The sequence below is a fragment of the Rhinatrema bivittatum genome, chromosome 8 (assembly GCF_901001135.1).
Source record: "Rhinatrema bivittatum chromosome 8, aRhiBiv1.1, whole genome shotgun sequence".
Classification (NCBI taxonomy): Eukaryota; Metazoa; Chordata; class Amphibia; order Gymnophiona; family Rhinatrematidae; genus Rhinatrema; species Rhinatrema bivittatum.
The window spans coordinates 132,764,857-132,790,381 of NC_042622.1; the positions used below are offsets into that span (position 1 = coordinate 132,764,857).

General features: G+C 44.5%; 1 protein-coding gene across 7 annotated transcripts in view; it reads right to left on the minus strand.

Moving 5' to 3' along the window:
- EHMT1 (euchromatic histone lysine methyltransferase 1) overlaps nucleotides 1-25,525 on the minus strand; it is a 441,279-nt gene that overhangs the window by 186,962 nt on the left and 228,792 nt on the right. For all 7 annotated transcript variants that reach the window (XM_029611524.1, XM_029611528.1, XM_029611523.1 and 4 more), the window contains exons 9-11: nucleotides 17,173-17,274; nucleotides 15,971-16,116; nucleotides 4,017-4,160 (exon numbers count right to left, since the gene is read on the minus strand). In XM_029611524.1, coding sequence (XP_029467384.1) covers nucleotides 4,017-4,160; nucleotides 15,971-16,116; nucleotides 17,173-17,274 — 392 coding nt within the window. The remainder of the gene's footprint in view (nucleotides 1-4,016; nucleotides 4,161-15,970; nucleotides 16,117-17,172; nucleotides 17,275-25,525) is intronic.

Below are 25,525 nucleotides of genomic sequence, written 5' to 3' on the forward strand. Positions count from 1 at the left end.
ACCAGTTACATAGCCACCACAGTGGAAATCATGCTACTAGCCGAAGCCCGGACCAATTCATATGAAGCACCTACCAAAGGGGTTGCCCCCAGTGCCATTTGAACTGCATCTCTAGGATCGTTCCCCCACATTCTAAGGAACTTTACTGTATGTGCTGAGACAAATGCAATCCTGCCCTAGTAATAACAATACCACTGCATACCAGTCTACAGCACCAAACCAGCAGTCTCAAAAGCCCACTTAAACACAGCTTTATCTTCTTATATTGAGCATCTTTGTTGGTAGAGCCCCCTTCTGCAGATATAATGGATCTCCTAGTGAAAGCACAAACGAATACATCCACTCGAGGAAAGTCCAGCTTTTCTCTTTCCTGAACCAGGAGGGGATACAGCCTCACCATAGTCTTATTCCCTTTAAAATTTAATTCTGGGGCATCCTATTACACAGATATTAAATTCATATCTATGTCTATAAGATAGCATGAATGGCCTGAGGCTTTTTCAAGTTCTTTATTTATGGTGCAGAAAATACCAACATTCTGCTTTCTCTCAGCAATACAACTTCAGGTTAAAACATTCACATCACAGTCTTCCCACTAGACATAGGCCAGCTATGTTAAAGGGGGCAGCCCTTCCCTTCTTTCTCATGGTTAGGACAAAAATGTTACAGGAACTGCCGTCTCTTGAAGTTCCTGGGGCCTGTCTTCCTTCTCCGAGGACTGTACTCTTAACCCTGCTTTTAAGGCTTTAAAGTGGACCAGGCCACTTTAAAGCCCTGAGAGCAGCACTGCCTGATCTAGTGCTGGTTAAGGAGGGTTTTCAGGGACACTCTTTCACAATGTCACAGAAATGCTTTGAATGGTTTGATCCCTTAAGACTAGAGGATGGGAATGAAGAATAGAGTGCATGGGAGTAACTTGCTGGTGTGGCGGTTTCTACCCTTAACTAATAAGCCTTTATGCTGTTGATGCAACTTCATCATTGCTCTCTGCTTCAACGGCAGGGGGAAACAGGAAAAGGGGAATTAGATTCAGACAGCAACCAACAAGGGCATTTAATTACACAGTCTGGGAAAGCAAATAAGCATGGAAGTAACTTGCTGATACAGCGCTTAATACCCTTAACCAATAAGCCTTAATGCTGTAGATGCAACTCAACATTGCTCTCTGCTTCAATGGCAAGAGGTAACAGGGAACTGGACTCAAACAGCAACCAACAAGGGCCCTGAATTTGACAGTCTGGAAAACTGATAATTATAAAGGTGCTTGTATGGCAAGTAGTTACTACCTTAAGCTTGTTGGGCAGGCTGATGGACCATTTGGTCCTTTTCTTGCTATCATTCTATGTTTCTTTGGTTTTCTTAAACACAACATTATAGGGTCTTCTGAGTTAAGGCTCCTGTGCTTTCTGCTATGTCCAGCATTCTTATGGACTGTGAAACTATGGAAGAATGTTCCTCTTATGGATCAACTGAACCATAGCTGAATTATCCTCTTCCCAAAGGAAAACATTCCTCCTCCTCCATTTCTCCCTCACTCGCATTTTCCTTTAAAACTTAAGGTCCACAAGTGACAGATCCAAACGTGCAGGACTTTCTCTCCTCTACTTCTTTTCTAATTCTTTGCGCTGGATTTCCAAAGAAAATGTTCTCAGGGGGGAGGACCCGCAGGAGGGGAAACCTGTAACGGCTTCTGCCCTATAGAAATGGACAGATGCAAACACTTCAAAAACTCCGTAAGAATAGAGGCACAGGAAGAGGAAGGAATCACATCCTCCACCTGAAGAAATTGGAGCTGCTCCTCTAGGAACTCCACCCAGAGGAGCTGCAGACCAGACCACTGCAATATCCAAGAACTGCTGGAACCAGCACAGGAGGCTCCTGCTCTGAGCTATTGCTTTCTCACGGTTCCAAAACTGGCAAGCATGCCAACAGGAACAGCCTGCAGACAACCCCGCTCTGCAGCTTCCAGCAGATGCGCTCCTCCCTACAAGATTTACAAAGGTTTCCCCCTCCCAGTGCCTGACAGAGCAATCCACATGCACTGCAAACTACTGCGCTTCCCGCATTCCTGAAAAGACTTGTCATCACTTCCTCCCTTATGTCTCCTGCCTCAGCCCACAATCCCTCAGATGGCAAACTATTCTGCGTTTTGCTCTTTTTTTAAAAACAGCTTTAGAACATACAGAACATAAGAAATTTCCATGCTGGGACAGACCAAGGGTCCATCAAGCCCAGCATCCTGTTTCCAACAGAGGGCCAAAACCAGGCCACAAGAACCTGGCAATTACCCAAACACTAAGAAGAACCCATGCTACTGATGCAATTAATAGCAGTGGCTATTCCCTAAGTATAATTGATTATAGCCATTAATGGACTTCTCCTCCAAGAACTTATCCAAACCTTTTTGAACCCAGCTACACTAACTGCACTAACCACATCCTCTGGCAACAAATTCCAGAGCTTTTATTGTGCGTTGAGTGAAAAAGAAATTTTCTCCGATTAGTCTTAAATGTGCTACTTACTAACTTCATGGAATGCCCCCTAGTCCTTCTATTATTCGAAAGTGTAAATAACAGAGTCACATCTACTCGTTCAAGACCTCTCATGATCTTAAAGGCACAGCCACAGGACACAGGAGAAGAGAGGAAAAAATAGAGGGGAGCTTTGTATAGATTTTTCTTTTGTTGGGGGAAATGGGATAATTCCAGCAAACCACAGCCAGGAAAATCCCTATTCTAACAACTGGAACCTCCTGATTCACTGACTGTGCTCAACCAAGGGCGGGAGTACAAGACTTCCACTTCAGGAGATGCCACCAAATTCCAATCTTCTTCACCAGACCTCGGCTCACAGCACGGAGCCTATAAGAGGTGATGTCTGGAAACGTATTAGTCTGTCTCCATTCTGCTGGTGGGGAGGCATAAACCCTGAGTCTGGACTGGTCTGGCTGAAGAGAAGAGAGAAGTTTCTGCCAGTAAATGCCTATTGCCCTAGGGTGCCCTAGCAAATTAGAGTAGTATCCTAGGTCACATCCCTCATGTTATACTAATCAGTAGTGAATCAGATTTCATAAACTATATCTTTCCAGATATTTCAAAATGAAAGGGCTTCAAACTTGGAACTAGCACCCAACGAGGGGAATAACTTTAAGCCATTCAAGATAATTATTAAAAAATAATAGAAGTAAAACCATTACTAGTACTAGAGCAGTAAGGTCTACAATTTATATTCAACAATTCAAAACCTGTGTAAGGGACTTCCTTGATCATGAAAAGGTAGTCTATAAACCCAATCTATGTTCTTCTCCAGTCTTCATATCAATCCATTTTCCCCTCCTGAAAGATCACCTTCAGTCTATAAGAAAAACAATGCATTCTCCCAGGATGCCAAATCTCATTTCTTATTTGTCTGACACTACAGTGGGTTCCTTAATCTGGACAGCAATTTCTTAAATGAGGCTAAGCATGCTACCAGTCACTAGAAAATACAGAACAATGTATGTTTCCATAAACGGACTTCCAGTACTACAAAAGTGGTGACTGGATGAAGCAAAGGAAGAGATTAACAAGTGTCAGGGATCCCCTACTTTAGCAATGAGAGCTGCTTTACCCTGTCAAAGGGCCACCATATTATGATATTCCAAACTGGAAAATACATTGTAAATTAGGGTGAAAAAATATAATTTAAAAAGTTAATGATTTAACTGATAAGGAGAGATGAGGGACAGAGCACCTTTTTGCCAGCAGAGAATCTGCAGAAAGGCAGCGTGATGTCAGGGGAACATGGACTGAGACTTGGAATACATGAATAGGAAATGTTAAAATCAAGCCCCAGCCCAGGCCTTTTTGACTCACTCGCTTGTCCTCAAAGCACAGGCCAGATTTGACTGTACAGTTAAATGGGGACTAAATGGTAAGACTTTATCTACTATTTAACTATTTAATATTTCTACTACAAACAGCACTTCCTAGCAATGTAGCAAGTGTGGAGACCTTATAAGAACAAAAGGGACTTACAGAAGTACAGAAGTAGCCACAGCCAGGACAACACTGGTGCTTTACCATTCTTCCTCTGTGGTCCTCACATAGTACTAGAAGTGGCACTTTATTGGATGGACGCATAAGCTCGTGTTTGATCACTCTTTTTGTGCACCTACTTAACTGAAAAGAGAAGAACCTGTCAAACAGACAAGAATAACTGGGAAAAATATTAGACAGCAGCGCATGATAATATTTGGGCAGTGGACTTGGGGAAATGAAGATGGTAGCAGGAGAGAGAGAGGTGGTCAGAAGACAGCAGAAATGTTACAGTTTTCAACTCACCCTTGTTATATGGATGACGACCTCATGGAGAGACACAAGAAGTGTCATGCTGGGTCAGACCAATGGCTCATCGAGCCCAGCATCCTTTCTCCAGCAGAGGCCAATTCTAGTCAATATTAAGTACCCAGCAGATGTTAATGGGGACATCTACTTCTTGTTGCTCACTCCCAGAAGTAAGGGATGGTATTCCCAAGTCTATCTAACTAATAATTATTACTGAATCAGTCCTCAAGAAACTTATTCAAACCTGTTTTAAACCCAGCTATACTCAGCTTAGACCTCATCTTCTGGCAACATATTTCACAGCTTAATTATGCTGTGGTTGAAAAGAGAAATTAGTTCTTACCTGATAATTTCCTTTCCTTGAGTCCAGCTAGACCAGTCCAAATGCATGGGTTATGTCCGCCAACTAGTAGATAGAAGCAGAGATTAACAGGCTTGCTGATATCACCTTACATAGACTCCCATGCTGCCCTCAGCCTTCCTGTATTTTGTAACAAGCTAAGAACAACATACTAAAAACAAACTACCCCTCCCCCAAACCAGGGGATTTCCAAGGGAGAACAAACAAACCAATAAAACAATACAATTAAGATAAACCAAATACAGCAGATTAATATCCCCTTACCATATCTACTGAAGGTTTGATTAAATTTATATATACATTTTCTGAAAAGAAATAACCTTAGAATATCACACATTTAGTTTGGCTGGACCCAAGGAAAGGAAATTAATCAGGTAAAAACTAATTTCTCCTTCCTCTTCATCCAACCAGACCACTCCAAACACATGGGATGTACCCAATCTATACCTTGAGTGGGTAGTACACTGCCAAATTCGCTCTCAAGACTTCTAATCCAAAGGATGCTTCCTCTCTGGTTCAAATGTTCAGACAATAAAGGATCGAATAAAAATGCAAGGAAGACCAGGTCTCCACTTTGTAACTTTTCCATACTGAAACCAACCAAAGGACCCAAGAAAATGCTTGCGACCAGTTTGAAAGTAGTTGTCCACTAACTATGAAGGCCGCACTTATGACTTCTTTAAATCAGCACACTAATGAAGTTTTCAAAACCACATGCCTCTTAAATGACCCTGCATGAAGGATAAAGAGATGATCTGATCCCTTAAAACATTCATGGCCTTAATTCCACAACATAACACTCCACACATTCAAGGAATAGAGCAGAAAATACACTTCCTCACACAACTCTCTAAGGAAGGAAGGAAGACACCACTACCCAAATAAGGTGAAAAAGCAGGAAGGAACACTGAATTTGTACAAAACTACCATCTCCTTCGAAAGACTAAGGAAGACACTTTGCACAAACGAGTTTATAACTCATAAATTCGCCACTAGCAACTCAGCTAAAAAAACCTTTTTTAAAGGACTCAAAAGTAGTATCACCCAGAAAGGACACCACCACATTCACAATTTCAAGACAAGACAATTTCTTTTACTGGTAGTCTACATATTTGACTCCTCTCTGGCTACAAGAAAATTCAGGATGAGAGACAAAAGATGCACCATGAACGAAACCTCTGAAACACACAATTGCCACGATTTGCACGTTCAAGAAATTGAGAGCTAGACCTCCTTGCAAAAAACTGCGAAATGGAAGGAATCAAATTCACTCTAAGAAAAAAACTTGTTTAGTAGTGCACCAATTTTCAAAAATACACCAAATCCTGACATATATATATCAGGAATGTAGAACTTTCCTTAGAAGGCAACAAGATATCCACCATCTCTCAAGAATATCCTTTCTTGCTTAAAGAAGACTTCTCAAGTGCCAGGCCACTAGACAGAATTGAACCGGATTCCTGTGAAACACCAGACCCTGCCCTCAGGAGAACTGAGGTAAAGAAAAAGAACTCTTGTCCAACATCTGGAATAAAACTGCATACCAAGGCTGCCTTGATCAATTGGTCATTACCAGAGCTAACAACCGTCAAAGCCAAGAGATCTTCTGCAGGGGACTGTCTATCAGAGGACATGAAGGAAATACAAAGTAGTTGCTGCTCTGGCTAAGACTAAACTAAACATCAAAGAAACAGAATAACTTCTGTTTGATCGCTGTATTTAAACCAAACTTCTGAAAATCCCTTCTATGTGAAATTTTTAAGTTTGCTCAAATATCTCTAATGAAATTCAATTGTTTTAAATGCCTACACGCTGTGTGGATTAACAGTTTTTACAAATAATATATATTGTATGAAAATATTGTGATAAGAGAGATGAAGGTTTCATATAAACCGTGTAGGTGTCCCCGCACCTTCGTTAGATGTTATAATCATAAACCTCCACCACCTATGTGTGAACTGTTTTTTTATAAAAAAATGTTTAAGTAATTTGTGGTGTATCTATAATAAATTTGACGGTACCATCCAGTTTATGTTATGCTTGTGGCTGCGGAATCACGTGTTTAATTGTTTTCACTACAATCTCCAATATTCCTTCTATTGTAACTCTGGTGAAAATTCCCACTCATCTGTGATCGATATCAATTTGTACATAGAAAATCCCGACATGTACACGTTTTAGACGAAAATAGTCTTTCCTCAGGGGAATGTTGTTCTGTATACCATAGTTATAACCAGATGTCCATTATTCCACCAATTTTAATTGTCGTGAATATAACTTAGTTTTTGTCTTTGGCTTGGTTTCCACTTGCGTGCGTGGTTTATCTGCAGCATTACAGCCTCAATGGTTCGGCGTTCTGGATGTACTCTGAACCAATGCTGTAAAACAAGACTCCTTTAAACCAACCTCCCAATGTTACTATGGGCCAATCCCGATACTGCAATAACTGAAAGCCTATAAAAAGCCTCATTATAAGGCCGCTCTGAATGAGCTGGTCCAATCCCAATTCTTTGTGCATATTTCCACCTTATTTCAATTCTTCTTACTATTGGAAGTCCCGATGTTGTTCTAGGACAGACCAGGGTGACACGCTGTCTCTTGTTTTGAAAAAGAATCGGACCTGATAGAAACCAGATTTTGTAGGAACTCAGTATAGATAGGCTAAACCATGTGACTTGATGGAAAACTATCTTTTTCTCCAGTATTTACCTGAAACACTGATATTGGAAGTGACTATCCTCCCTTCACAATATAGTCGTAAGATTTAATTCTTCATTCATCCCCTTAGGATGTGATGACTGGAGTGTATAGATCCAAAACATTTTGCGATAGTTGAGTTTCTTAATCAAGTCACCACCGCAGGTTGAAATCTGTACTTGTTCTACAATTGTCCATTTTAAATCCGCTATAGTATGGCCAGCATCCTTCAAATGCTGTACCATCGGCGTGGTTAGTTTATCTGTGATATATCGGGATTTATGTTCTCCTAATCTGGGATCTCCTGGGGTCTCATGTCCTTCTTCCATTGTTCCCTCAGAAATTTTTTGCATCCATTAGGAATTGGAAATTGAGGAAGAAAAACTCTTCTTCATGAAACAGTCTGACCACAGCAGCAGAGCTGTCTTCCATTTCAGGAGAACACTCCATGTCTCCTCCTAATGGCAATCTCTTTTAACCCACTATGGGCCAGGTAGAATCACTGACAAAGTCTTTTTTTTGTCCTACCTTATTCTCTCAACATCTGAAAATTCAGCATTTTCCATTTCGATAAAGCAATATACCAGGATAAGGAACTGAAGCTGTATTCTGCTCCAAAGAGAATGCATATTGCAGACATCTTAAAAAGTTAGAGAAAATGCTGACAGCTGAAAAGGAGATAGACATTAGGGAGAGTAAACTGCCAATATAAAAACCAGCAGTTAATGCAACCCAGAGGAACAGGTCGTAGACTCATGAACCATGGGATCCCAGGGTGGAAAGCCTAGTTGTTACCATGCAACCAAAATGGCTACCAGATTGGCTGTGGCAGACCAATCGCCAATCGCCAATCGCCAGCAGGAACCCACTGTATTACCAGCCCTGCCAGAACAGTCCCCCTCCGCAGCAGATATCTCCTTCTACTCCCTGAATTCCTCTCTCTCTCTCTCTCTACACAACCATTACTCAATGGACCGCTTTTCCGCATCTGCCTATGATTTGCACAATGCGCATAGAGACATATCCCCTTCAAAATGTAAAATAAACTCCCGGGATATGAAGAAGAGAAGCTTACTTTCTTTTACCCTCTGTGATTCTGTCTGAAGCACTGCTTAACAACACCGAGCCTCCCAAAAAGAAAATGCCATATACAGAAATCTTCCTTTCCTTTTTTTTTTTTTTTTAAATAATTTTATGAAAATTAACAAGGCAGAAGGAGAATTAGAAACCAATCCCAGATTTCCTTCCTGTCTTTCTTTTTTTTGTTTGTGAGGAGGTCTAGTCAGAGAACAGAGGAAAGGGGAGGAAACAGGGCAAAACAGAATGAAATGTGGAGGCCAAACCAAACCCTTGGATGACCCCTGATCTAAGGCCTTGTTCAAATGGCAGAGGGAACACAAGACTTTCACTGCATGAACTGCTCTTCCAATTCAATCCTTTTCAAACAGCTTAACTTGGCCTCATCTCAGAGCATAGGACAAGCTCTCCTACTATTTGATGGAGACAGAGAATATTGGCAGGTTGAGGACAGCACGGGAGCCTGTGTAAGATGACATCAACAAGACTGTTAATCTCTCCCTCCATCTGCTGGTTGGTGAACAAAGCCAGCCATGTCCCTTAGTCCTAGTACAATCTGAAAGGGTAAAGCAGAGTTACTTACCTGTAACAGCTATTCTCTGAAGAATAGTAGGATGTTAGACCTTACACATGGGTGACATCACCAGATGGAACCCGATGCGGAAAACTTATGTCAAAGAATTACGAAAAAATAAAAAAATAGGAGAAACCTAACTCCACGGAGTGGCGGGTGGGTTTTGTGAGAACTAACATACTGCTAACCTCAGAGAACACCTGTTACTGGGTAAGCAACTCTGCTTTCTCAGAGGACAAGCAGGATGGTAGTCCTCACATTGAGTGAATCCCTAGCTACAGGCTACTCCCCAACACAAAAGGAGACCAACTCCTAACCAAGTGCCAACGGGCACAACAACGGTGCTATTGGTAGCAGAGGGGAGAAACAGCCTGAATCCAAACAACGGGCCCTAGGTTGGGAGAGTTGGGTTCTATACATCAAACAGGTTCTGGAGGACAGACTGGCCAAACCTACTGTCACGGTGGCCATCCCTATCCAGACAGTAATGTGATGTGAATGTGTGGAGAGAACTCCACGTTGCAGCCTTGCAGATCTCCTCCACGGGAACTAATTACAAGTGGGCCACTGACGCTGCCATGGCTCTGATAGAATGAGCCTTGACATGACCCCCAAGATGCAGTCCCACCTGGGCATAAAAGAAGGAGATGCAATCTGCTAGCCAATTGGATAGTGTCTGTTTGGCAACGGCAACGCCCAACCTATTCTTATCAAAAGATACAAAAAGTTGGGTGGACTGCCTATGGGCTTCTGTCTGCGCCAGAGGCTAAGGCTCACTTGCAGTCCAAACTGTGCAGTGTTCATTCGTCTTGGTGCGAATGGGGCCTAGGAAAGAAAACTGGCAGGATGATTGATTAGTTAAGATGGAAATCCATCACTACATTAGGCAGGAACTTAGGGAGACCACCACATCATGATAAAACTTAGTATAAGGTGGAGCTCGCTAACCCTGCGCGCTGAAGTGACCGCCACAAAAAATATGACCTTCCAGGTCAGGTACTTTAGGTCACAGGTGAGTAGCGGCTCAAAAGGACTTTCATCAGCTGAGCCAACACCACGTTGAGGTCCCAAGACACATCAGGAGGCATAAATTGAAGCAGACCCCTCATGAAATGTACAACTATAGGCTGTACAGAGATGGGCGTACCATCCACACCGTGCTGGTATGCACCAATTACACTAAGATGCACCCTGATAGAGTTGGTTTTTAAGCCAGCCTCCGAAAGGTATAGAAGAAAATCAAGCAGTTTTTGTGTGGGGCAGGAGAACAGATCTAGGGTCTTCTGCTCATACCACAAGGAAAATCTTCTCCACATCAGCCCATATGACTTTCTAGTGCAAGGCTTTCTAGAAGCCACCAGGACCTGAGATACATCCTCAAAAAGATTAAGTAGCTGCAGGATTAACCTCTCAACATCCAGGCTGTGAGCGACAGGGCCTGGAGGTTGGGATGCCGCAGCTTGCCTTGATATTGCGTGATGATATCTGGGGAAGTCCCCAAACTGATCAGTTTTCAGATGGACAACTCCCGCAGGAGTGGAAACAAGACCTGTCTCAGCCAATGAAGGGCTATGAGGATCATAGTCCCTCTGTCCTCACAAAGCTTCAAGAGAGAGAGACTTTGCCACTAAGGGAATTGAAGGATACGTATACAGAAGAACCTTTCCCCAATGACGGGCAAGAGCATCTGAGGCTGCTCCCTGTCCATCTGTCTTGGACAGGGAGCAGAACGAAGGTACCTTCCTGTTGCTGGGGGACACGAACAGATCTATGTCCGGTTTTCCCCAGAGGCAGAATATCCGATTTCACGCCCAGTGGTCCAGGAACCACTTGTGGGGTCTGAAGGCTCGACTCAGCCTGTCCGCCACCATGTTCTCTGTTCTAGACAGGTACATGGCCCTAAGCACCATCCCTTGGGACAGTGCCCATGACCAGATCTAGACCGCTTTCTGACACAGGAAGTACTACCCCGTGACTCCCTGCTTGTTGACATACCTTATGGCTACCTGGTTGTCGGTCTGGATCAGGACAACTTTGTTGGACAGCCAATATCTGAAAGCCCATAACGTGTACCTGATCACCCAGAGCTCCAGGAAGTTTATTTGACAAAAACATTCCTGAGCAGACCACAATCTCTGGCTGCCAAGCCCATCCACATGAGCTCCACACCCCAGGGTGGATGCATCCGTGGTTAACACAATTTGAGTAGGGAGAATCCAAAAGGAAATCCCCTGTTCCATACTTGAAAGTGCCCACCACCAGCACAAGGAGTCCCTGAGAGACGGGGTGACTCGAAAGCAATCCTGGAGGCTCTGAGTGGTCCACCGGGCTCTGTGCATATGTAAACATGCCAAGGGAGTGACATGTTCAGTCGCGGCCATGTGGCCCAACAGCTTCAACATGTGCCAGGCTGATACCTGCTGGCTCTGTTAAATCACCAAGGTGACGGCCCTCTGGCGTGGCAGAAAGGCCTTGGCCTGAGCAGAGTCTATTAGGGCTCTGATGAAGTCCAATTGAGGTAAATAAGATGGGCCTTTGGGTAGCTGAGAACGAACCCTAGTGACTCCAAAACCCAAATGGTCACACGCATGCACATGGTGACCCCTACCTGAGATGTGTGTTTGACCAGCCAGTCGTCCAGATACGGGAAAACATGCACTCCTAATCTGCGGAGGTGCGCCGCCACCATGGCCAGGCATTTTGTGAAGACCCATGGGGGCGGATGTGAGCCCGAACGGTAACACCCGATACTGTAAATGCTGTTCTCCCATCACTAATCGGAGATACCTTCTGTGACCCGGGAAGATCTCGATATGGGCGTATGCGACCTTTAGGTCAAGGGAGTATTACCAGTACCTTCTTTGCAAAAGGGGGATCAAGATGCCCAGGGAAATCATCTTGAACTTTTCTTTTTTTAGAAATTTGTTCAAGGCCCTCAGAGGTCTAGGATGGGATGGAGTCCTCCTGTTCTATTTGAAATCAAAAGTACCTGGAGTAGAATCCCCACCCTCTTTGCATTGGTGGTATGGGCAAAGCTCCATTCATAGTATTTCCTGATGCGCTACCAGCCCCTAGTATGAGCACGGAGGGCAATATAGCGGGACACCCAATAGATTTAATTGATACCCCTGGTGGACGATGGACAAAACCCACTGGTAAGAACATAAAAACATAAGAAATTGACATGCTGGGTCAGACCAAAGGTCCATCAAATCCAGCATCTTGTTTCCAACAGTGGCCAATCCAGGCAACAAGTACCTGGCAAGTACCCAAAAACCAAGTATATCCCATGCTACTAATGCTGGAAATAGCAGTGGCTATTTTCTAAGTCAACTTGATTAACAGCAGGTAATGGACTTCTCCTCCAAGAACTTATCCAAACAATGGCCCAGTGGTTACGCTGGGCCACTGGTTCGCAAAAAACCGCAGCCTACCCCTGACCGGAGAGCCCATCATCCCAGGTATAGGCAACTGGCTTATGCTCCCCTACAGTTCATTCAAAACCCCATCTCTGAAGTTGACTGAATAGCTGGCTGGGGCTTGGGAGCTCTCTCCTGCCTGGGACAACCGCGGGAGCTCTGATGGTGTTCACAGGATCGAGGAGGCGGAGGATAGTACTTCCTTTGGCAAAAGACTTCCTTGGCCCCAGCCTCGACGGCTTCCTGGAGGAGGAGGACAGGTTGGAAGTACTAGCAGAGAGTTGTTGTAGGGTTTCATGATCGTCCTGGAGTTGGGCTACAGCATCCCTGACTCTATCTCTGAAGAGATTCTCTCCTGTACACGGCTCATCAGCGATCCATTCCAGTACCTCTGGTTGGAGATCCGAGACCTGCAGCCATGTCATTTTGCAGGCACCCATTCCCGCTGCAGACACCCTTGATGCAGTCTCGAAAACATCATAGGTCGCACGGATCTCGTGTTTCCTGCACTCCAGACCCTTGTACACCAGCAACATGAGGGCGTTTTGCTGCTTTTGAGGTAGTTACTCAGCAACCTCCTGCACCTGCTTCCAGATGTCCCCCAAGTATTGGCTCATATAGAGCTGGTAGGCAGTGATATAGGTAATAAATATGGCACCTTGGAACACCTTCCTCCCAAGAGCGTCCATCGCTCTGTGGTCCTTCCCCAAGGATACAGAGGAATGGGTCCGAGAGTGCTTGGCCCGCTTGAGGGCAGATTCGACCACCACTGACTGGTAAGTCAGCTGATCCTTATCAAATCTGGAAGCCTTCTGGATGAGGTAAACACTGTCCACCTTCTTATTAACTCCTTAAGGATCTCGTGCACCGGGACAGCCACGATCTCCTTTAGGAGGATCCACGAACTGGAAGATCTCAAGCATTTTGTGCCTGGCATCCTCTTCAGTCAAAAGCTGGAATGGGATGGCCTCTGCCATCACCCTCACAAAAACTGCGAAGGTTAGGTCCTCAGGCAGAGACCTCCTTCGCTCATCCGGAGTAGAAGGATCTGACAGGAGACCACCCAAGTCCTCTGAGGACTCTGTTTGATCATCCCCCCAGGGTTCATAGGGACCCTCATCCACACTGTATGCCACAGGGGATGGGGCCCTAGGTGCTTGGCCTACGTCCAGAGGTGCAGGCACCAATGGAACTGGGTGGGGGACTAAGGACCTCGGTATCTCCACCGGCCTCGGCAGAGCTTCCTCCTCAGAGGAACCGGTGATGACCACCGTATCTGTAGGGGAAGGCCTCGGTGCCCTGCTGGACACCAATGTGAACTGGGGCGGTAACACATCGATAAGCACACTGGAACTTCTCCAGAAGCGGTATGAGGACGGGCAGCACCGGCTCCAGTGCCCTGCAGCACCCGCTCCACCACAGCTGGACTATACACTCCCGCTCCTCCTGAACGTTACCAATGCCAACACCAACTGGGAGGAAGGAGGGGTGGCCAGATCTTACTCAGACCACAGAGGGGGATTGGCAACTGGTATCAGAGCCAGTGGAGACCACTGCAGACCCCAGGCATCAATGGAGCATGTACGCTCCTCGCCACAGGGTCGCTGTGGGGTCATCACAGTTAATTGAAAAAAAAAAAAAGCCAGTGCATCCCTGTGCCCAGCACCGTCCATCGATGGGGACTGGTGCCGATGCTTCTTAGGCTTCCCTTAATGCTCGGCACAGTCCTTCCCCGGTGCAGAGGCCGATGAACCCAGCATTCTCAGACCAGAGGAAATCAATAGTGTTCAGCCTCCGGTGCCCCTATCTACCGGTGACCCTAATGGAACTGACGGTCCCACCGATGGTGATGGCATAGTGTTCATAGGTGCTGCTCCAAGGTCCTTCGATGCCGCTGAAGCAGATGGCTAGGACTTCTTCAACCCGGTGCGGATTGATCCGTCTTGTCAAGTCAAAGACGATGTCCCTTCAAGGTCATCTGGGCTATAAGCGACAACCCCGGACGTCAAGAGATGACCCCTGGCAAAGGATGCAAACATTATGAGAATTAGGGATTGGCATGGGCCTTGGGCACTGGTGAAAACCAGACATGGCCATGATGGGGTAAAAGAAAAGGAAGGATGGAATGTTGGCGACTGTGCACCAAGGTACCGCTACCACAGGGGAACAAACCGTGAAAAGAAACTTAGCCGAAATGCCGAAAACCCTGACTGGGGACACACGGGGAGGCACCAAGAGGGACCCAGCAACTGACTTGAAGAAAATGAACACAAAAACTGCGAAAACACAACGTTTTCCACAAGGCAAAAGCCAAGTTTTTAGAGCTCAATCAAACTGCGAGGCTCACAGCTCTGTGGAAAAAAAGAGACTGAAGAGGGACCCCGCATGGACATGTAGTATAGAACATGCTGGTCATGCTCAGCGTGCCTAGTCAAAGTTTCTAGAAGTTTTCCGCATCTGGCTCCATCTGATGATGTCACCCTGCTTATCCTCGGAGAAATAGCCATTCCCTATTTCCTGTTCCATACCACTCATGATTTTATGAACTTCTATCATATCCCCTCTCAGCCATCTCTTTTCCAATCTGAACCTAACCTATTTAGCTTTTCTTCATAAGGGAGCCATTCCATTCCCTTTATCATTGTTGCCCTTCTCTGTACCTTTTCTAGTTGCATACTCTCCTAGTCCAACTCTCAGAAGTTCACTTTGCTTGCGTCTCACACCACTAAAGACTCTTTCCACTTGAGAAGAGGATACGCGCAGAAAGGTTTTGATTTATACCACTATCTAGGCCTGAGCCTCTAGGGTGAGATATATTGTTTTATCCATCCAAATAAAACTCCCAGGAAACATTTAGTAGCTTTACCTCTCCTCCCAGCAATCCAATTCTCAAAAGCTTCCTTTCTACTTACTCTGTTCAAGACAACTGCTTTCATATCACTTACCTCATTAAACATTTTAATAGAATCATCTTCTTATATATCAGAATTACCCTATTACAATTATTGAAAGTCACAGAAATCTCTCCAGGCACTCAGTATGTTAAAAGGTATATAAATATCATAAAATGTATAACTTTAAAGTACTGCACAACTAGGGTTGATGTTCTGTGTGGTCAGCACGGAAGTGGATATCACTAAATTCCAAACTTACCATGATGGCACTTATAAAGAGTCATGACACAAGAACTGTCAGGAAATGCTGTATGTGGCTGATCTGAAGGCAGATAAGCTAAATCCTAAGCAAACTGCCACAACTAGACTCTGAAATTAGCCTATGGCAATCCATTACTGGTGTTTTTTTGTGCATGCCTGCCCAATAACTAATTTATCAGCCTCTGTTACACAGTGTGTTCAAAAGTTCTGGGAACAAAAAGACACTTTTCATGAGAACAGGTACCCTTCCAAAACTTTTTTGCACCCCAAACAGTCTTGTATGTGGAGCCAGGTGAGATTAGGAATAAGATCCCTAATTCTTGCCCACATGATACCCAGTCAAAACCCATTTGTATTCATACCTCATTATTGGCACACTCTGTTGCCATGCAATGATCATTCTCTTCTTCAGTGATCTCCTGACTCTTGGGTGTTTCCATTCGACAGCTACAGAGAGGCACGTCTTGAAGACCATCAACTTCCATTCCTTCAGAACCATTAGAAAGACCTACAATATTAAAACAGATGGTTCTTCTCTACCATTAGCCCACTGAAAAACCTTCTAAACAGCTTCCTATGAGAATAACAGTACACACAAAATACTGAGTAGAAATGAGAAGAAGGGATCCAAAATATCCAATTCATAACCCAACACAAAACAGCTCAGGGATTTATCAAACAAAAAGATGTATGCAGCCAAACCACAAGAGATACCAATAGAGGCCTAATATCTAGTCTACAGTCTATATAAAATAAACATTATACAAAATATATTAATTTTGTGTTGAAACCACCAAAAAGGAAGAGAGATTAAATTTAAGTTCTAAAAATTGATTAATGTTTAAAAAAAATAATACATTGTATACGTTCGGCTAAAAAAACATAGATCACCACCCACAAATTTTAGCGATGAAGTGATTTATTCATTTGAGCTAAATAACTGTGTATGTACAGTCAATGTCATCAGTCTATGTGTGCATATTTCCACTATAGACTCTGCCTTACCTTCCAATTCTAGTTTCTCACTTCTGAATATTATTGCAATATTTTAGTTTAGCTTGCCATTAACACTCAAGGGTTTTGTGATATTTTTTTTTGTGCGGAAAACATTATGCAAACTGTATTTGCTGTTGTCATCATATTCTCTCATTATAACCACCAGGGGGCACTGGGAAAAAAAACAGGCAAACAAACAAAGACCCAAAATGGCACATGGCCGAACATGCAAAATCCCTCCGGATATAGGGACATCGATAACAATGAAAAGTGTAGGGCAGGGTTAAATCTGCACTGTGGGGAAAACAGTGTTTTTCAGTAAAAAGCAATCATTTAAAAGTTCACAATATTTCAGATTGAATCTTGGAGCTTTTTGAGAAATGACACTGAATTCAGCTGAGATCATTAGGCATTTCTGATAGAAAAGGGTGCTCATACTTCTAGTCTGGAAAAAGACAGAGCATAGGGCATGAACACTTCTAAAGACAGACTGAAAATTGGCAGGAGGCTCATCTACAAGGGACCAGGAATAACTAGTCTCAGTGTGGCCAAAGAGGGGTTTGTTTACCTTTTGATTGCGAAGACAGAATTCCTTTTAATCCAAGATCTAGCGAGTCCAGAGAAACCTCTGTGTATTCTAGATTATCCTCTTGACCATCTATCTCTGAGCCTGCACCATGCAATTTGAATGCATTAATGTTTGCAAAATATGCACATCTCACACATACACACACACATATATATATATATATGCATTCACAAATAAACAGTGATAATACAGTCACCAGTCCTGCTAAATACATATATTAGGATGAAAACTTAATTTCTTAATTGAAAAACAAAACAATTCTGTAAAGATTTCTGGCCTTTTATTCAAAATATAATTTATTTATGGTACATTTCACAGTGTAAGAAATGTGGTTTAATGATAAGATTGCTGAACTATAAGTTAAGAGAAATCCTGAAACATGAGTTCATAATCCCCTTTTACAACTGACTTGCCTTATAACCATGGACAGACATCACTATCTTACTCTGCTTGAGTTTACCCAGCTCTGCGTAATAACACTCTTCTTTTCGCTCTCTCTTAAAGAAAGCTTGTATACAGTGCCAGCACAGAAATAAAATATAAAAAAACAGAACATGATGGCAGATAAGAACCAGAAGGCCAATCTAGTCTGCTCATTTTCCCTTTCTGTTAAAATACCACAGACCATACATGATCTCTAGCTTTCTCTCACTACCCCACATCTAAGGATTCTCTCTGTTTATTCCCAGTTTTCTTGAATTATTCCTGCCTTTGCTTCCACCATCTCCACTGGGAAGTGTTCCATGCATCCAACATTTAACATAAAAAAAAATTTCCTTAGGTTTCTCCTGAATCTACCCACTTTCAACCTCATGCCATGTTCCCTTTTTGCTTTGCACTTAAAAATGCTCACTTCTTGGGCATTACTTATATGTTTGAGGTATTTCAGTGTCTCTATCATATTCCCCTCACTGGCCATCCAATCAATAGGCTATAACTATGAAAGAGCACTGCAATCTTGTAATATAAATAATGCATAATTTTGTAAAGAAGGCCATTTTTGACTGCCACTAATTTGACATTCTTAAAATTCATAAAATATGCAATGCAAAACACAAATGTTCATGCTCATTAGTATGTATCAGATTGCACAAAATACTTTGATCAACTGCTCAATGTAAACAAAAGAACAAATTTGAAAATGTCCTAGTTTCCTTAAGCTTTGCAAGATCTACTTTAAGCTTCTTTTGAAGACCTCTGGAAATGATACATTTTCAAAATCACAGATTCATGTACTTCTCTGGAGAAGCTGCCAACAGAATGAAAGCAAGTATGACAAAGTCACATCCTTATCTAAATTACAGTGGTGCCTCTTCATAACTAACTCCCTTATAAAACAGTCTCCCATTGGAATTTTGGGGAGAGGGCCAAAAATTAGTACCAGAATTCAAAAAAGCCTGGAAGAAGCATGCATGATCTTTAGCGATAGGAACGGAGGCTAAAGCTGGAAATTAAACGGTCTGTGGTATTACAGGAGGAAAGAGAAATGAGAAGGCTAGAAGATCCTGTGGTTTTTATCTGCCTTGTATATCTGTCTATCGGGTTCATTTACTAAGTTGCAAAATGGGTATAACGTGCAAAAAACAGTGTTTATTGTGCGTAAAACGCTATATATTGCAGCAATATGTGCAATATTTAGGCCTCAATGAGCGATTTGCATGAATAATATTTTCTACTGCTTGCAAAGCAGCTCATTAATAGCCAATTTTATGGTAATAAAATAATGCAGCTTTCCTTAAAAAAGCAAGCCATGTTATTTTAATGAAAACTCAGGAGTTGTAGATAACTGAACCCAGGGACACTGAGATGTTAATGCACTTCCCGATGTCCTTGAATACTTCTTAAAGGGCCTGCAGCAACCCTAAGTTGCCCCCCCCACCCAAAAAAAAAATTGGAAAAGAACAGACCCCCCACCGGGGTATTACGTGACCTCTGCCTACCCCCAAACCTGACGCCTCTAGAGGCAGCCTAGAAGCAAAAAAATAAATAAATGTTATGTTGAGCTGCAATGCCCCACCATGCTCCCCTACCCAAACTCCTCCCCTTTCACATACATCTCTCCCCTCAGGGTCAATGAACCCTCCTACCAGTTCAACTAATGACCCCAGAGGGCATCGTACCTCTCCTCAGAACCCCACCCCCCACTCATACCCCAGGACCCCTCAACCTTCATTTCCTGGTGGTTTAATAGCCCCCACCCCCATCCCCTGGACCTCACCCATACTTTGAAACCAACCCTGGTATCTAGTGGGGCACAAAGAACCTCCTAAGCTCCAGGCCAGTTGACATCATCTTTCAAAATGGTGTCAGCTGGCCTTTGCCCCTATCTGGGCCCCGCTAGACACTAAGGAGGGGTGGGAGGGAATTTAGATTCCGGGGGATTACAGGGGAATTGCCTAGGGTGGGAAGGAGCCACCAGAAACCACGGATTTGATCTATGGAAGGGGGGAGATGCAGGGGAGTGGTTGGATTCCTGGGGTGGGTAGAATATAGGGAAAGGTGTTAGAATTGGGGGGTGGTGGATTGTTTTTGGAAAGGGGAAGCATGACATCGCAGTGAGACTTTTAAATCTTTCTTTTACACTTTTGACCCCGCTGGGCTGCCTCTAGAGAAGGTGGGGCGGGGGGGGGGCAGTATTTTATGCAGTAAAGGAGTGTGCAGGGTGGTATGTGTTTTTGGTGATTGTGGGCTTTTAGATGATGGCCACCCCATGCAAAGAGGGCCACATCATGTGTCTTTCCGTTTTCCTTGCACTATTTTTTCTCGTGGAGTTTTTCCACAAGAAAAGTATTGCGGGGAGCCACTGCAATATTTTTTTTATGGGAGAGGAAAAACACTACGGGAATGCCCCCTGCAGTGATATTTTGCCCCTCCTGTGACAAATTATTATGGCACAATAAATGGCCCCCTATGTAATCTGGTAACAAACCATGGCAGGAAAAGGTGAAAATCTTTTCTTCAAGAAGCTCTGACATTATCAGCAGTCTCATTCTACTATAACAGGGGTGACCAATCTGAGGCTTGGGGAGTCACATGTGGCTCTTTCATGTGCAAATTGTGGCCTCTTGCCCTCTTGTCCCCATGGTAACAGAGAACCTCTTGCAGAGGACATGAGGGGAGCGGCTGTGAGTGGGAGCAGGGATGCACACAGAGCAGAACAGAGCAGAGAAGAGCCATTCTGCTCCTTGTTTCAGCCCCTCCCCTCCTATCCTTGCAGTGCTGATGGTTGCTATAGAAACAGAAGGGAGGCTGGAATTAACAGGACAGCAAGGGAAGAAGAAGCCAGTCAGCTCCTTGTAACAGTCCTCTCATTCCTGTCCAACCTACCCCTCCTCCCCCACTTGCTGCCCCTTAATAGAGAACTTTTCTCTGTTCTGGTTGTCTGAAGGAAAGGGGCTAGAGTGAACACTGACCCAGGTCTAACAAATCTCCGAGTTCCCAAGACTTGGGATTCAGCTGACAGCAGAGAGGAGCAGAGAGTCCCCAAAAGCTCCAGTCAGCCCAGAATTATTTGTGGCAAGAGAAAGGGGGTGAACGCTGAAAGGCAGTGATGGGAGAAGGAAGTGAAGGAAGGTTGTGAATATTTGAGGGGGGACAGTTCATGTTCTTGGGGAGGTAAGAGGTATGAATGTTTGGGGAAAGAGTAGTGCAAGGGAACAAATGATTTGGAGATGGGCAATGCAAGAAGAGGGGGTTAATGCTTCTGGGGGGAGTGATGTGAAGATGGGGGAATGTTGGGAGAACTAAGGAGGGAGGTGAATGCTGGGGGGGGGGGGTGCTGTATAAAGAGGAAAGGAATACTAGAGGGAGGTGAGAAAGGGGTTGAATACTGGGAGTAGCACAAGGAGGAACTGAATGTTGTGGGAAAAGTGAGAATGGTGGTCAAATGCTGTCTCCCTCTCCATCTTCCTAAAAGTCAGCAATGCAAATTGAACTGACACCTTATTCCTCCCAAGATCCATATTGCCACATGTTCTGCAGCAGAAGTGGAGAAGACCATGGCTTGAGTGGGAGGACTAAAGGGCACCAGGATAATGGTTTCGTGAGCGTCATGTGGGAGGGCTGGGACCATCTGTGAAATAATGTAGGAGGAGTGAAGGGGGCATGAGAACTGGGAACAAGGCAGTTATATGAAAGACAACCAGAGGTGGTGATGAAAGGCAGGTGTGTGTAGGGTTGTTGTGTGTGATAGGATTTAGATGGGACAGAGGTCATAATGAGGGGTGTGTGTGAGAGAGGGCCAGAGATGTTGAAGGGAGGTTTAACAGGTGAAAGAGTCAGAGCTGGGTGAAGGGGGAGGTGAATGAAGATGGGTGACAAAGCCATGGGTAACAAAGTGAAATAGGGAGGTGTACAGAGAACCAGAGATAGTGAATAGGAGATAGGAAGGGTGAAAGAGCCAGAAGTGTGTGTGTGTGTGTGTGTGTGTGTGGGGGGGGGGGATGGTGATTGGAAGAGGGAATGGGTTGAGAGAGACATACACAGAGGGGTGATTGGGGGTGTATGTGAGATCTCCAGAAGGTGTGATGGGAGGGATCAGAGATAGAGAGGGTGAGGTAGAGAGAAAGAGGGGCAGTGTCAGAGATAGAGGAGAATGAGGTCAAGTGAAAATGAAGAGAGGCGGGCTGGTAAGGGCAGAGGATATTGCTGTTGAGCATAGAGAGTAAGAGAGGATAGAATGGGGGTGGGGTAGGGAGAAAAAAGAGAGAGGGTCGGGTGGAATACTGGTGCTAGATAGAAGGTGATGGTGACAGGGGGCTAGGTAGCGTAAGAGGAAGAGCGAGAAGTTTTATGTTGGAACTACCGAGCCCATGTCACTGTTCTTGTGGGTGTCTTTTTTTTTTTTTTTACATGCCATACTGGGTCAGACTAAGAGTCCATCAAGCCCAGCATCCTGTTTCCAACAGTGGCCAATCCAGGCCATAAGAACCTGGCAAGTACCCAAAAACTAAGTCTATTCCATTTAAGACCAATCAGAGAAAATTCTTTTTCACTCAACGCACAATAAAGCTCTGGAGTTTGTTGCCAGAGGATGTGGTTAGTGCAGTTAGTGTAGCTGGGTTCAAAAAAGGTTTGGATAAGTTCTTGGAGGAGAAGTCCATTAACTGCTATTAATCACGTTTACTTAGGGAATAGCCACTGCTATTAATTGCATCAGTAGCATGGGATCTTCTTAGTGTTTGGGTAATTGCCAGGTTCTTGTGGCCTGGATTGGCTATTGTTGGAAACAGGATGCTGGGCTTGATGGACCCTTGGTCTGACCCAGCACGGCAATTTCTTATGTTCTTATCTAAGTCAACTTAATTATACCTTCACTCCCTGGTCCCTAATAATGGCACTCAGGGAGAACAGCAATAAGGGTAAACCCTGTGGTACTCCTATGGTCAGTGGCCATGACTGGTATATATTATCATTAAACTCTACCTAGTGGGTGATATTTGTCAAAAAAGACAATGCACTGCAGGTGTACAACCCCTATACTCAGCTCTTTCAGTCATGTACAAAGTTGGGAACAGTTAATTGTAATAAAGGCCGCTGACAGATTTTAAAGCCAATTGAAGAATTAAGATATCAAATTTAAGGACGAGCACGTCAGAAATGGGATTTGAACCCTCAACTCCATCAGGAGACCAGAACACAAAGCACAGAGAATAAGGAACACTTTCAGTTCAGCACCTTAGACCACTCAGCCATCGAGGCAACTAAAATTTTATTTTTTCAATTAGAAAGTAAAACCGACTGAAGAATTAAGATATCAAATTCAAGGACGAAGTGGGATTTGAACCCACGACTCCATCAGGAGACCAGAACAGAAAGCACAGAGAAGAAGGAACACTTAAGTTCGGCACCTTAGACCACTCAGCCATCAATGCAACTAATAGAGGGTAAATTGATTTTCCCAAGGTCACAAACAGTGGCAATGGGATTTGAACCTTAGCTTCCTATGTAAGTAGTACAGTGCTCTAACCACTAGGCTACTGTTACGCTTGGGTTGCCAAGAGACAGATGTATGGAGGCAGGATGGGGGACTTGAGAGAGAAAGAGACGTTTGGCAAAGATGGGAAGAGAAAAAGTGGGAGATGCTGGTCAGAAATTGGTAGGGATAGAGAAAGATACTGGTGGGGACAGGATGGGGGAACTAAGAGGAACTGGTAGAGGTAAGAGTAAGGAGAAGAAATAAAGAGGGAGACAGGAAGATGGATTTGAGAGAAGAGGATTAATGGGGATAGTGGGAGGAATATGAGAGAGAAGGAGAGAGAGAGAGACAGAGGTGGAGGACAGGGTGGGAGGATTTAAAGAGAGAGAGACTGGTAGGAATAATATGGGAGGATTGTGAAAGAATGGTGGGCAGAGGGTGGAGGGATTGAGAGAGAGTGTTTGGTGGGGACCGTCTAGGTGGAGAGACTTAAGAGAGAGAAATAAGAAGGGGAGATGGGATTCCCTCACACACACACCCCACCACCACCATACCTTCTCTTGAAAATGTGAGGCTGTTTGGTACTATGCATTCTGATTCCTTAGCGTTCAGTGCGTGAAAGGTTGGCCACCTCTGTACTATAACATACAGCATAAGAAAAGGATTTTAGATTCTGTTTATCCAGGCTTGCCAGTGGCTGTCAAGGATGAGAATTTCATACTCCTGAAATAATGCTAAATGTCTGTCCTTTAATGCATAGGGAAAACCTTTGCACTAAAACCCTAAATAGAAGGAATTTGCACTCCCTATCCCTGATCTCTTCTTTCATGCAACTTGGAGATCTTGCTACTGGAATTAGCATGAGTATTAGAGCAACTGAGCAGCTTCCTGCAGAGGCAAAGGAGGAGTGGACCACATGTAAGCCTTAAATCACTTCTGTACCCAAGTCAGCAGGTCAAGAAACAACATGGCAAAATAGGGATATTCAACCAGAACTGAAAACTGCAAATCTGGCAAAAGAAAGGTAATGCAACACCTTCTGGTCTGCCTACTGCTTAAGGATGACCCTTGCATAGTGCAAGATCTTGCTGAGGTCAACTCACAAATGCTGAAATGCATTCATAATCAGAAATAAATATGAGTTCAGTGGAGGAACACAAGAAGAAAAAATGTCAAAAGTGACAACATAAGCAAACAGCTGCAGTCACATGGAGGTAGATATAAAGCACCACTTAGCTGGTTAAGTTTCACCTTATCCAGTATGATGAGGTGCATAGTGTATTTAAGGGGAAAAACCCAGACCGGATCACTTCAGGGAGAGCCAGGGGCAGAGCCAGGCAACAGAGACTACAGGGGAAGACTACATTTCCCTGGTTCTTTGAGCCAAGGACAAGCCAATGGAGAAAGGAGAGAGGCTTGATTATACACCTGAGAATGGCACCTGGGGAATGCACACACCTGAACCCATGACGACGGAGAAGGAAGGCACTGGGGTTACATTGGAATTTAAAGGGAAGCTCAGCTCCTCAGAGGAGGAGGAAGCCATGGAAGTGGAAACTACTAGCACTACTAGGGTGAAACTGCCTGGAGGAGTCTGATCTGCGGACGGTGAAGCTGGGGATACGCCTTGACCGGTGCTGCTAAGTGGCAGCGGCTGAATATCTGCCCAGGATCAGCGAATGCCATTCCTGTTCGTACCCCAGATCCATCCAGACAAGTGGGTTTTGCATCCCTACCAGCAGATGGAGGCAGAGAACTAAAACCTTTGAGGCACTGCTACATAACCGAGAGTGCAACCTGCAGTTCCTCAGTATTTTTCTGTCTCCAGCAGATGGTAGAGGTGCAAACCTGCCGTTAAGAAAAAAGAAAGGGCAGACGAAGAGAAGTTAGAAATCGCTCTCAGAGCGATTTCCTTCATCGGCCATTCCTCAGGTTGAGCTGGGTGAGTGGGCTGTTTCTGGTTTGATCATCTGGGTAGGCCTCGGTTGGGGAAGGGAGCAGTGTAGCTCCTCTGTTCGCAGCTTCGGGTTGCTAGGGAGCCAGAGGTTGCGATGGGCAGTGTTTCCCCTCTTCTTCCGCTTGCCACGATCGTGCAGCTTCTGTTCCTCTGCAGTAGGCCTGGCTGCGTGGAAACAAGCTGGCTCTGACAGCAATTTCCCAGAATGAGAAAGCTACGGGCTGCTCGGTGAGCCAGAGGCTGCACTGGGCAATGTTCCTTTTCTCTCCCATGTGCCGCAATCATGCAGCTTCTGTTTCTCTGCAGCAGAGGAGACAAGATGGTGCCAACAGCAGTTTCCCAGTGCAGAAAAGCTTGCCAGGCCGGTGGCCTGGCTCCGGGACAGCTGAATGCAGCTGTGCTATGCCGCAATTCTTTTCTGGAGAGAAGGGTCCCTGGGGGGTGGTGGGGGGGAGGCT